The sequence below is a fragment of the Pagrus major genome, chromosome 21 (assembly GCF_040436345.1).
Source record: "Pagrus major chromosome 21, Pma_NU_1.0".
NCBI classification, from domain to species: Eukaryota; Metazoa; Chordata; class Actinopteri; order Spariformes; family Sparidae; genus Pagrus; species Pagrus major.
The window spans coordinates 15,961,346-15,973,933 of NC_133235.1; the positions used below are offsets into that span (position 1 = coordinate 15,961,346).

Consider the following 12,588-nt stretch of genomic DNA (forward strand, 5'->3'; position numbering starts at 1 on the left):
AGTTCCAGAGACTTGTTAAGACGATGCCATGGCACAGTGCAAGTTAACCTATTGGCTCATGTTGGCCAAACACCTGGCTATGGCACAGTATTTCCAAGTTTTTCCTTCATAGGAACAGTTTACCTAAAAAATAAAATTTCAGTCATTATATACTCACCCCCATGCCGATGGAAAGTCAGGTAAAGTCTCAAAGTCTGCAAAAAAGTTTCTGGAGCTTTACAGCAAAACAGTGTTGCAGCAGTCTCCCAAACAACTGAAGTTGATGGGGACTTGTTTCAGAAACAACTGAAATAAAACTTAAAATGGCTCCATACAGCTTGTACGATGTAATCCAAGTCTCTAGAAGCTGTAAAATTCAAAATTGATTTGAAAAGACGTTATTTACACCCTTTTTAAGAAGAACTCTTCACTGTAGCTGCTAAGCTAAAAATGTTAGCACATATGCCATCTGAACTGGGTGCACAAGCTCGACCGCCCATTGAGGGTGTAAATCACGTCTTCTCAAATCAACTTGGGATTTCCGGCCTTCTGGAGACTTGGATTAAGCCGGACAAGCTGTAAGGAGCCATTTTATTTATCTTTTGGTTGTTTTCCCCAGCTACTTCAGTTGTTCATGAGAAAGCTGCAACACAGTTTTGCTGCAGAGCTCCAGAAATGTTTTGCGGACTACACATCAGTGTGGTGGTAAGTAGATAATGACTGAATTTTCATTTTTGGATGAACTTATTGTTTAATTTTTCACTCATCTGAATTGGCAGAAGAGACTCTGCGGATCTTCCTTATTTAATAGTGAAGCCAATCACTCGAAAGACTGTTGTAAAGGTCACTTATAGGTTACTGGTCTCAGCTCAGTTAGCACAGATAATGTGGCATCAATACCACTGCAGTCCTTCACACTAATGAGAAGGGCTGCTAAAGTGCAGGAAAACAAAATCTATAGCATCTGCAGGTTAATCAATCAGCTGTTTTTCATCGTTTTAATGTAACTTTCTTAATTCTTCAGAGCAAAAGCACTAGTTTGCATTGGCTGCATTTAAGCTAAGACCACACAAGGACACCTACTAGACCCGACGGGAGGTGTTACAGTCAAGTTTATTCAACCATGAATGTTTCATATAAACAAGTGTGCACAGAGGGAAGACCTTGTCCTCAAGGTCCCGATCCTAAACCAAACGTCTACCTGAGATTCAATTCAGTTCACCTTTTCACGTGGTATTCACAGAACAATGTAGAGAAACAATTCTAGACTATTTTAGTTTACTGTGGCATATGTTGATGCTACAGTACAACATGTCAGACGGTAGTTCTCAGTGACAGTTTTGGCAATTCTACAAGCTACAATGTTTGCTCTACTGTTATACAAAAAGAAAAGTCGAAACTCATCAGATCAGATTTTCTTTTCTTTTTTCTGTTTTTTACAAATCTTTACTAAATCTTCTTACAAGTCTTTAGTATTGCTCTTGCTACATTGAAAAAATAGAAAAATTACATCTGATATTGAGCTGTGGATGTGGTATTTATAAAGAGCCTTGCTCTTGAGTGTTCATGGCTATGTTTCAATAGTCCTTTAGCTGCTTACTCTCCATGTTTCCTGCACCTCTCATGGCCGGCTTCACATCAGCGATCAGAGAAGAAGATACGAAGCAAAGAACAAGACATCGAAGAGTTTTCAGAGGCTCATCAGCAAAAAAAAAAAAAATTAGTCTAGGATTCTGCAGAGGTGCTGGGCGTCACCAGATCCTCCTCTCCCTGAGCTTCGTCTCCCGCCGCCGCTGCTGCTCCTGATGCTGTGTCTGTTGCTACCTCCTGTTCAGTCGCCACTAAAGAAGTGTCTGTGTCGGGGGCTTCGAAGGACTCGCCCCCCAGGTCAGTCAGTTTGATGTAGCCCTTACTGTTGGAGCGCTCCAGACGAGGGCAGCTGAAGCGCCTGGCTCTGTCGCCTTGACGGCACACAGTCACAGACAGGCTGCAGCGCCGTGCAGATCTGGGCTGATCTGTGAGGGAGTTGAGCGACAGCCGTGACCCCATCGCCCTCGCAACAGGTGATGGAGGAAACAGCTGGGTCCACTGCAGTTGAGGCTGAGGCTGCGGCGCCCCCTGTTGGTAAGCTGTGTCTGTGGTTATGTTGTCATGGCTCTGATGGGGTGGAGGGGAATCTGTCGTTGAGGCGTCCTTCTCCTTGGCGACCATCTCATCAGTCTGGCCGCCGCTGGCTTGTCCTTCCTCGGTAATGGTTTCAGTAGTAGCCTCAATAACGACCTCCTCCTCTGAGTGCCCCTCTGCCTCCGCTCTCTCGGACTCCTCCACCTCACAGTTGTTCAGTTTTATCACAGGGAGGGTAAAAGCGTTCACAGAGGAGGTGACGATGGAGGTGGTCTCCCACTGTCGGGGCTGTGGGGCCTGCTCGCTGCTATTGCTGTAGTCTTTGTAGATGCTGTAGACAGTGTCCGTGAAGGTCTGGACATCTCTAGACCAGCTCCGAGGCCTGCTGGCCAACGATTGGCGTCTGAACACCTCATCCGCGCCTAATTCGCCCTGGAAACCGAGTCCAGTGGAGGGCCAGGAGCTACGAGTAAGCATCCCGCTTGCAGGAAATGAGCCCGACGGACCTTCCGCATTCTTCGACTGAGTGTAGTTCACCAAACCATTTAGAGGTGAGTACTCCTTTGACCGAATGCTGTGGAGATCTATAACTGTGGAGTAGATATCCCTAAGGTTGATGATTTTGGTCTTCTTGTCTCTGTTTTCATGGAGGACTGCATTGGCACAGATGAAGAGGAAAATGCCGATACCCATCACCAGCGGTCCGAAGACTTTCAGATTGTCCGAGTACAGATAATTATCCAGGAAGTCACACAGGAAGCCACAGTGACGGGAGGGGCCGGGGGTGCTGCTGTTAGAATGGCTCTGGTTGAATACATTTGTCTGGCCAGCGGGAGGCTTATCGCGGGTTAAATTAGCAGAAACAGCCTGGCTCTTGGAGTAGTTCATCCTGTTGGGGTGGTAGGCTCCAGTCCTGCGGCGCTCCTGGTACTGCAGCTGGTTCTCGCTGGGCCAGTAGCCCAGCACAGCCATGGTAATCCCCACCATGAGAACTACAACTCCAACTCCAGCCACAAAACCAGCTGGGGAGCACAGATTGAGCTTCCCCTTCACTATCACCACGTCGTTCTTCTTCTTTTTCTTGGATTTCCGTTTCCTTTTGTTTTCCGCCCGGTTCTTAGAACGGAGGGAGTCCTGGCGCCTGTTCATGCGCAGCAGGCCACCTGTGGCTATCATGGCGGCGATTGGACAGCAGGCTTGTCACTCAACCTGGCAGGACACAAAGTAGAGAAGAGAGAGCATTAACTCGATGCTGCACACGATAAGCAGATGGTTTAGACATTTAGAAACAGCCATAGAGTAAATATGTTCATTTCACTGAGAGATTACACATGTAATCCAGATTTATTATCCATACAAGGCTGGATTATCAGGGACCACGAAGGCCGCAGGTTCTCCCTGACATTATATTTGTTGTTTTATGATTCATTTCACATTTGTTTGGTGATATGCACCACTAAATATGATATTACTGATATGTCCTTCAGGAGACAGGTCACCCCAAAATCTAAAATACATATTTTACTTTTACCTGTAGTGCTATTTATCCATCCAGATTGTTTTGGTGTGAGTTGCCGAGTTTTGGATGTATCAGTCGTAGAGATGTCTATGATGGAAGTAGATGGCACTTGCCTGTGGTGCTCAAAGCACCTAATACATTTGAAAAACTCAACAGCAATGTCTCTTTCCAGAAACCATGACCTGGTTACTCAAGATAATCCACAGACCTTGTTGTGAGCAGTTTTCTGTTGGAACTATTTTCTTTCTACCGTATCACTGCGCAGAAGCAAGCTTGCATCTACTCGTAGACAAAAGGCTCGTTCTTGTAACAGCATCCTCCTCAGCTGAGCTGTAACATTAGCTGGCTTAGTCAGCTTGGTTAGCTAGGCTCTTATTTAGGTGCGCGTTACCTTCTCGGCAAGAAAGTAGTTCCTACATGAAACTGCTCTCAACAAGGTCTGTGGATTATCTTGAGTCATGATTTCTGGAAAGAGACACTGCTGTTGAGTTCTCCAAATGTATTTTCTGGGCACTTCTGAGCACCACAAACTGAGTGCCATCTCCAAAATGTGGCAACTCACACAAAAACAATCTACATGGATAAACAGCACTACAGGTAAGGGGGAATAATACGTATTTTAGATTGAACTGTTTCTTTTAGGTGCAAAAATCTAGTTTGATACCTTTAAAGGCCCTGAAATAGATTTTCTCAGCCAGCTTCTTAAATGAGCGATGGGTTCCAACATGACCACACAGATTTCTGCCAACACTTTTGCTGATTTCACATGAGAAATTATTTATGTACTTCTTTTTTCCCCGTGCTCATCTTGCCGGTTTGAAGTGGGTGGGATTTATCTGGAAAAACGTGATGTCACGTACCGCCAGGCACGGACCGGGGTTTAGCAACATCTGGATTCAAAATCTGCTGACAGTTAGTGGGTTGTTGTCTGTCAAAGTCTAATAAAACAGCACCCACACAGTCCTGATGAAGCAGTTTGGTTGAGATTTAATATCTAAAGATGTTTCTTTTTTTACTTCTAAGCATGAATATTTAATGTTGTAGAGAAATACTTCCTCATTACTCCAACGTAAGAATACTGCTTGGACCCCACAGCTCATTTTTTTTCTTTTCCACTAGCGGGTTCATTTGGCCTTGTATCCGAGATTATACTACAGGTAGAGTATACACTGTTTGTTTGCACAAAAGGCAGATATTAGTCATCAGACGGACATCTATCTGCTGGTGCCCGATCTATAAATACAGTGATGTAAGCGAAACAGAGACAGATACTCAAGTTGACAGGGGAGAACAAGGAGTGCTATTTATCTATATTCAGCTGTGCCGGTGCGATATCAGCCTATGAAAATGTAATGTGTCCAGACAGGAGGCCAGCAGGCATGTTCTCTCCACCTCACTCTCGCCTCCTTACTCCCTTTCCCTTCCTGCCTCTCCTCTCTCGCACCAATCTCTCCTACCAAACACTCTGCCCTCCTGCTTTCCACCCAAATCCATTTCACCATCAACCGGCGCAGCTGTGCTCCGAGATGACAGCACCCGTCCATCACACACAGCACATCCACAGAGGCAAATCTGAGGCATTTGTCGACACACAGACACCGCCTCTGACACTTACAGTGAGATGTTTGCATTTGTTTTTCTGATTACACAGCACCGGAGTAGAAGCTGAGGCCCAAAGGGCGATGGAGCAACCAACACCTCTCCTGATTGCACACATCTGCTGATGAGTTTCATCCACATGTGGTGAATTATAATGGCAGGATAAGGCTGATTAGTTAAGACTCCAGCATTCCCTCCTTGATTGTGCTGGTAGCTAGATATTTAATTAGACTAATCACGCCTAATTGCGCATGACTTAGGGCTTAGGTTCATGAATAACTTATTCCACAAATTCCTTTCAGAGCAGCAGTTAATAAGACGTTTCCAAAGGTTGCTCTGGGTGTTGCTCTCACAGCCTTTAACAGTCAGAATGATGATGATTTAAAGGGCCTGGAGATCCCTTTATGAGGCAAGTTATTACACGCAGTTCCCACGGAAAGTAGAACAGGGAGCTGTGCTGCACCTGAGCCTCGGCAAACAACACGCCGGCGCTCAGCTGCTGTTTATAGCGACTTTTCACAGCGTATCTCATCCAATAACCACTCGAATGCCTCCCGGGCGCGACCGAGTCAACCTGCGCTAAACCTGATAACGCGTAGGCGGCGGACCTGTCTTTATGTTTGGACAGCTAACGTGGACCAGGAGTGGGTGTGGACCGACTGTTTCTCTGTCTGCGGTGCTGAGTAGGAAGCTGCCAAGTCCTCGGTTGCTGCCCGTCTGACAGGGATGGAAAAGGAGGAGGAAGAGGAAGAGGAAGAGGAAGAGGAGGAGGAGGCCGGCTTTAGCGCTCGGTCCGTCCAGGCTGCGGGGGCGCATATTTTCGCGCAATGTTGCATGAGTAATCGACTGTTGACATTACGGCGCATCTGTTTCCCTTCTGCTGGAAAAGCCCCGTGATGTAAATACGAGCCGCTGTGGACTTGGGAGTTGAAAATGTCCAGAGCCCCGGCGACGCATCTCTGCCTCCAACACAAAGCCTAACAGTGTGTTTCTGGGCTCACAAAGGTGCAGACAGATGACAAACATCCACACCTCTTCCACGGCCTGACGAAGCCCATGCTCCCATAACTAACACCACAACTCAGAGCTGCGTTCTCATAATTAAACCTTTATTCAGACGCACGGTGCCAGTCTGTTACCAACTTGTTATAAATCGGGCTTTAATGGCGACATCAGAGCGGCAGGAAAAAAAGTTTAGCTGGATAAATAGATTAAATATTGCTATATTCTCACCCCCATCACCTTATTTTCTTTACGCATCTCGCACATCTGACCGATGATGTGTCAGATATGGAAGAAAAAAGCGAGACATCTCACCAGATTGCAACAAAATCATCACGGAGAAAAAAGTAGACGGACTGGAGTGCGCATTGCTCCAAGTCCAACGCCTTCCTCACATCAAAACTCTTGTCCGTCGCTTTGTTCCAAAACCCCCGCCCCCAAAAAATACTCCCCAACTGCACCTCACCAAAAAATTAAAAGACTTCCCAAACCCTGCTCTTCCTCGATGCAGCCCACCCGAGGAGCCAACGTGGAATCAGACGCGACTATCAAAGCACAAAAGGAAGCACGGATACTCAGCTGGAGGTAAAGACGCTCGCGGGGGTAAATAAAATAATAATAAAAAACAAACAACAGATGAGATGAAATCGTAAAAAAAAAAAGCTCTCTTACCAGAAATCGCGGCTTGACAATCAAGCATCTTCAAAGGCGCACTCCTCGTTCAGCTGTGCCTGTCGTGGTGCGCCACTTTGGTGCCAAGGCTGGAAGAGTGGTTTCCAGTTGAAGGCAGATTCACAATAGACCGGCAGGGGCGGGCCAACTGCATTTCTATTGGTGGTGATTACTGGGCAGCGTGAAAAACGAGGGCTGCTCAGGACATTTATCATACTATATGTTACACTCCAAACGCTTCCACGTTTTTTTTCTCCCCCTTTCAGATCTTCTGCATCGACACAGTTACCTCTAAACTGCTGAATTACACTTGATTTACAGATGCCAGCTGCATTTTGCCACACTTAATGGTGTTTGCACACTGGTTTGTCCATTTTTTATATACAGGCTTCTTATGTGTATGCACACACTTTGTGATAAACATAACGCATGAATAAACTGCTGCATCATGGGTTTTAAACTGCATTTAAAGCTGAAGGTGAGGTCAGCAAAAGTGCACCAAATTCATCATCTCTCCCATCATGTGCCTTCCTCCTCCTACCTTCCTCCCTTGGGTTACATTGCTGTAATTGCCCGTATGCTGCGTCCCCATGTTTAACAAAATGAAATATGACAGAGTCCAGATGTGTTCCAGTGAAGTGAGACTGGAGACACAGGCAGCAGCTATACACCAGGGCAGGAGAAGAGGGAGCATGGATAACTGCGCTTTAGTGCTGATGCTCCAGAGAGTTGACTGCGAATTTATGACCCAGAAATGTGTTTTGTTTATGGCATAAATTAGTGGAAGGAACAGAGAAAACTCCAGCGTGCGTGCCGCCGCAGTGAGAGTCAAAGTATACACGGACATGGGGAATAATCCAAGGGTTTTAAAGAGCTGTCTTTAATCCGTCATGTTAACTGGGGCTCTGGAGGTCTGGAGGTCTGGAGCAGCTTTCAGGATAGCTCTAAGCTTGTGCAATATAGGAAGATGCAGTGACACACAACAGATGTTTCTGAGCTTCTGTCAAGGGCTTACAATGTCTTAAAGGTCTGTTACTGCGAACAAATACAGGAAATATTCCAAAATATGTTGTTCTAAGATATCACGGAGAGAAAAGCAGCAGATGATGTTACATAATCATTGGCTAGAATTGTTTTTATGTCAGTGCGTAGAGAAAAATACAACATGCATGACATATTCTTGACTGAATAGTGGTTGGAGAGTTGCACAATTGCCCCCACATCCTAATCTCACACATTTTTAAGTAAGCATCTCAGTATATTTTTAAAATTCTGATGAATCCAACCAGAACCACAACAATCAACACCCATACTCACCTCGGCTGCACACCAATCCCCCAGCAGAATGTCTCATTCAAGAGATTACTGTCCCTCAACAACTCTTGAATCCAATCCCTCATCAGTTATTGAACACAATCCGAGATTGACATCAAGTTTAGCCTGACATATGCTCTACTTCCTCCATATTTCAGTCCACCTATATAACAAGTCAGGGGTTCGCTCAAATGGACCTTTGTTGACAATGGCTTATGTGACCTCTGCCCGACGCAGCACCTGATCTTTTTAACAAATTCAATATATTAAAAGGGGCACTATGTAGTTTTGGAGAAGAAATTCAAACTCAGAATTTTAATATTTACAATGTTAATGAGGTAATAATACAAACTCAGAAATATTTTTTTCCATAACTGAATAAACAAGCTGTTCTCAGAGGAAAATAAGGTCCCCAGAACACTGTTTGAAGCTAGAAAAAGTAAAAGAGAAAGTAAAACAGTATGAAATTGTGTTTTCCTTGAAGTATTCGGTTAAAAGCGAAGAGAGTTTGTTGATTTAGTTTGTTTAGGCATAAAAAAATGGAGATTTTTCTCTTTTGATTGCAGTGTCTTCCCCAAAACTACATAGTGCACCCTTTGTGGAGGAGCAAAAACTTTAATTCATTGGTGTTTACACTATGCAGGTTATTGGACATGATGCTGTGACTGAGCAATATTCATGCTTTTGCTGTTCATTGTTATGGGAAGTATAGTTTCCATAACCTACAGGTGAAAGAGAACCAAACTGCAGACTCTTGCAGAAACTGCCATCAATTTGCATATTTCTGCAGACTTTCCAACTTGCTTTAATGATTTTACACTCACATACTTAATCATTCCTTATCAAGACACCTCCAGGTAATTAAACTCACCGAGGGCATGGTGATGAAGGGGGTATTCTCAGTCATAGAAAGAGAAAAGAGGGATATGAAAGACAGAGGAAGAGTTACTAGCTTCTGTTATGTCACACTCTGCTAATACTGGCTCTTTCATCTTTGGGAGGGGCATTCCCATCCTCACTGGAGCAGTAATTCAATAATTCAATTTATTCCCCAGTGATCATATCATGTCTGTCACGGTTATTTAAGACACCACTCTCCCGTCCTGTCCGCCGTGACTGATGCGTCTCCCATCCACAGTTCTATTCAAGCCAAGTGAGATTGTCTTCTATGCCATTTTCTGATGCTTATCAAAAAATAGATCATCCCTCACACATTCAGGCATCCCAGGAGATGGTGCACCACAGTAGGGCTCACATATACTGTAGTGTCAAAAATAGTTCCAGTTGATCTCCTCCTGAAATCAAACCGGCTTTGTTACCGCTCTGTAGCTGCACTGCCAGAGCGCAGAAGAGGACATTCAAGGCATTTCACTTTGTCCTCTAGCTTCCTTTACTTGTCAGACTCTCTTTCTATGTACAATATGCTGCTTAACAGCTAAGATATATATCTGAAGAAGCATCGGGAGCTGCAGGGGGTTCATTTCTTTTCTTAAGCCTGGGCTGTACTGGCTAATTGGGAATGTGGAAACTTGGAATACAGGCTCAGCGAGAGATCAACTCCCTCCTGGAGACGCTGTCATCATTACCGCCTTGGTTGCTGCAGGAGTCAGAGGGCTTTGCAGTTGTAGAGATAAAAGCAGTCCTCCCTTCTGAGGCCTTGGAAGTGAAGACACAGCAGCTGAGAGCTTTACAGATATGAGGGAGATGATGGACCATCAATTAAGCTTAAAGCAACGACTCTGGTCTGAGGAATCTGCCTCGTGTGTGGTTAGACGTGCAATCAGTGCCGAATGAATAAGGCTGGTCCATCTCTCAATGCTTTATGAATGCTGTCCTGTTTGAGGCAGGTAGCCTAAAGCCCACTGGTCCCTACTGAAACCATACATCTTTAAAAATAGCCACAAATATATAATTTCATTTTTAAAGAAGGAAGGGCACTGTTGTTTTTAGCAAATGCTTCTCAAACAGGAATACATTGCTTATTTGTTAGGGACTATTTTCAGTGGCGGAATGATACACATTTGGTGCTCTAACGAGTATTTACAGCTGCAGAAGGGTGTGGGACTGACTCAAAAACAAACTACAGCGCCCAGGTTCATCGTAAGTAAGGAACATGTCACCCAGTGCAACAGTGGGACTCAATGATCTGTTTCTAATAGTTTTTGGACAACGACAGCCCAGGTGCCAGAATAAGATGTTGCCATTTTAAGTTCCTGGATGCGTTCAAATTTGTACCTGTCATTATGTATTATAATATCTGAACAATACGAGTCATATTGTGTTCACATGACATGTACTGTATATGAGCTGACACTCATGTTGGGAGGTGGAGGGGTTGGTGGTGGTGTTACAGCTAGACACAACAGCTGCCGAGCCAGAGACCAGTGTTCGCGTGACATCGCTTGATATTTTTAAAGAGAGAGTGTTTTTGGCAATGGGACCAGGTAAGCCAAAACATTTCCTAACCCTAACTAAGTGGTTTTTTACGCAATCCTAACCAGACCATACGCACAGCATTGTTTGAAACATAACTGTGGCTTGCAGAATCGTACATTTATTTTGGCGATTAAGTCGACAACAAGCTCTACAGCAGAGAGGAATGAGATCAGTCAGGCTTTGGATACACAGAGACAATACTTCAGTAAGATCAATTTATTGTTGGTTTTGATCTGTTAATGGGATTTCTTCAAAATAAAGAATGTCACGACGCTTATCCTTTAAGTATACCTTCCATTTTCTTATACGCAATATGTTTTATAACCTGGATTATCTGTGAGAAGTCCATGAATTCCCCAAGGGATCACACTATCAAACTCCAACATCTTAATGTGTAAATCACAACAGATGCAATCAGTGTACAAAATAGGGTTAAGAAGAAACAAAAGTGCATAGAGTATTCTTTATCCCTCAAGCAGAATGCAATTAATAATAATTAAACACACTCACATCAATCTGTTGACCTTCAGTTTTGGCCTGAAGCTACACTTTGTTCATTATCTTCCACAATGGCAATTCAAACAGTGGAATGGAGAACCTCCTCATAAATCACACCAGAGTTTCCCACCGTAACCATCACCGGCACCATTGTCTGCTCAGGTACTTCAGGGAGAAGACCTTCTTTTGATGAATGATCATTTGGGTCCATCTGCAGCTTCTGCTTGTTGCTAATTAGATGCGTGACAGTACTTGCGACTGATACAGGTCATAGAGACATATTGGTCCGTTTCTATGTTCGGCAGTCATGCGTCTCTGACACCATGTAGAGCACTGGAAGTGGAACGAGTCGCCCAGTTGAAGCAGGCACAGGGACCAGTAAGCTAGGTTACCGAGGAGGAAGGATCATGAGAGCAAGGACGGATGGGAGGGTGGGAGTGTTGAGCAGCAGGTGTATACTGGGTCCCAGCAGGTAGCTGCTTCCCACTGGTGACCTTGTTTCATTTTTCCAGTATAACTGGCTGATGAATAGGCAAGTAAGGACCTGAACATGAAAAGAGGCCAGCATCAGCCCACATATCATCAGCTGGTAACACTAATGGGGATTCATGGGAAAATTATGGTGGAAATATGTTCCCTTTAATGGAAGAAAGCCCTAGATAGGGATCTCGGACTCCTTTCTGAAGACTCAGTTGTGGCAAAGTTTGCAAAAACAAAACATAAAACTAGTTCTTTCTTCTGAAGATGCTTATGAAGAGGATAATAAACAGCAATGTGCAGAGTGCGCATTATCTCAAGAAAAGGCAGTAATTACAATCCGCAGCATCAAAAGCTCTGCTCCCCCTAAACTGCAGGATCATGAATCCTGTAGGCTGAGCAGCTACAAAGAAGCTGTTTTTTCCACTATTTAGCTTCATGGCCACATTTTGCAGTGCAGCGAGGCAGTTGCGCAATCAGGGCTGATTCTCGGGGCTTGTAAGATGCAAAGCTTCATGGGATCACAGTGAGAAAAAAGCCTTCTTTGATCTTCCATCCTAGATAATATAGGTCATCTCTTCAGGGAGAAACAACAAAGACCAAATGAGGCGGAAAATACCGTTCAACCCACCTCTGTGGAGCAAGAAGCAAATAGTCCCTCCAGTGCTGCTGCACGGACCACAACAAACAGCCTAGCAGACCTATTTTTAGGGTCTTGATCTTTGGCATTTTTAACACAACGGTCCATCAGCTTGTGTGCTGACGAGAGAAAACTGATTTTTTTTTAAAATGTGAAATATTGCATCTGTCATTTCCTATTCTGCTGCCTGTATGTGGAGCCTGTTCAGACTGGGTATCCATGGCAACCGTTTTATAATGCCTCGCGAAACACCTTAGAAGAGGTTCCTTTTTATCTGGGCTGGAGGGCTGGGACATAGGCAGCGGAGAATCAAATGAGAGGGCAAAAG

At 44.5% G+C, this 12,588-nt stretch overlaps 1 protein-coding gene across 1 annotated transcript; it reads right to left on the reverse strand.

The window, feature by feature from the left end:
* Window positions 1-1,704: 1,704 nt before the first annotated feature.
* Window positions 1,705-3,279, reverse strand: LOC141016261 (transmembrane protein 200C-like). The gene has a single exon (XM_073490521.1). It carries the CDS (start codon window positions 3,277-3,279, stop codon window positions 1,705-1,707), a length of 1,575 nt encoding a protein of 524 aa, XP_073346622.1.
* Window positions 3,280-12,588: the final 9,309 nt, after the last annotated feature.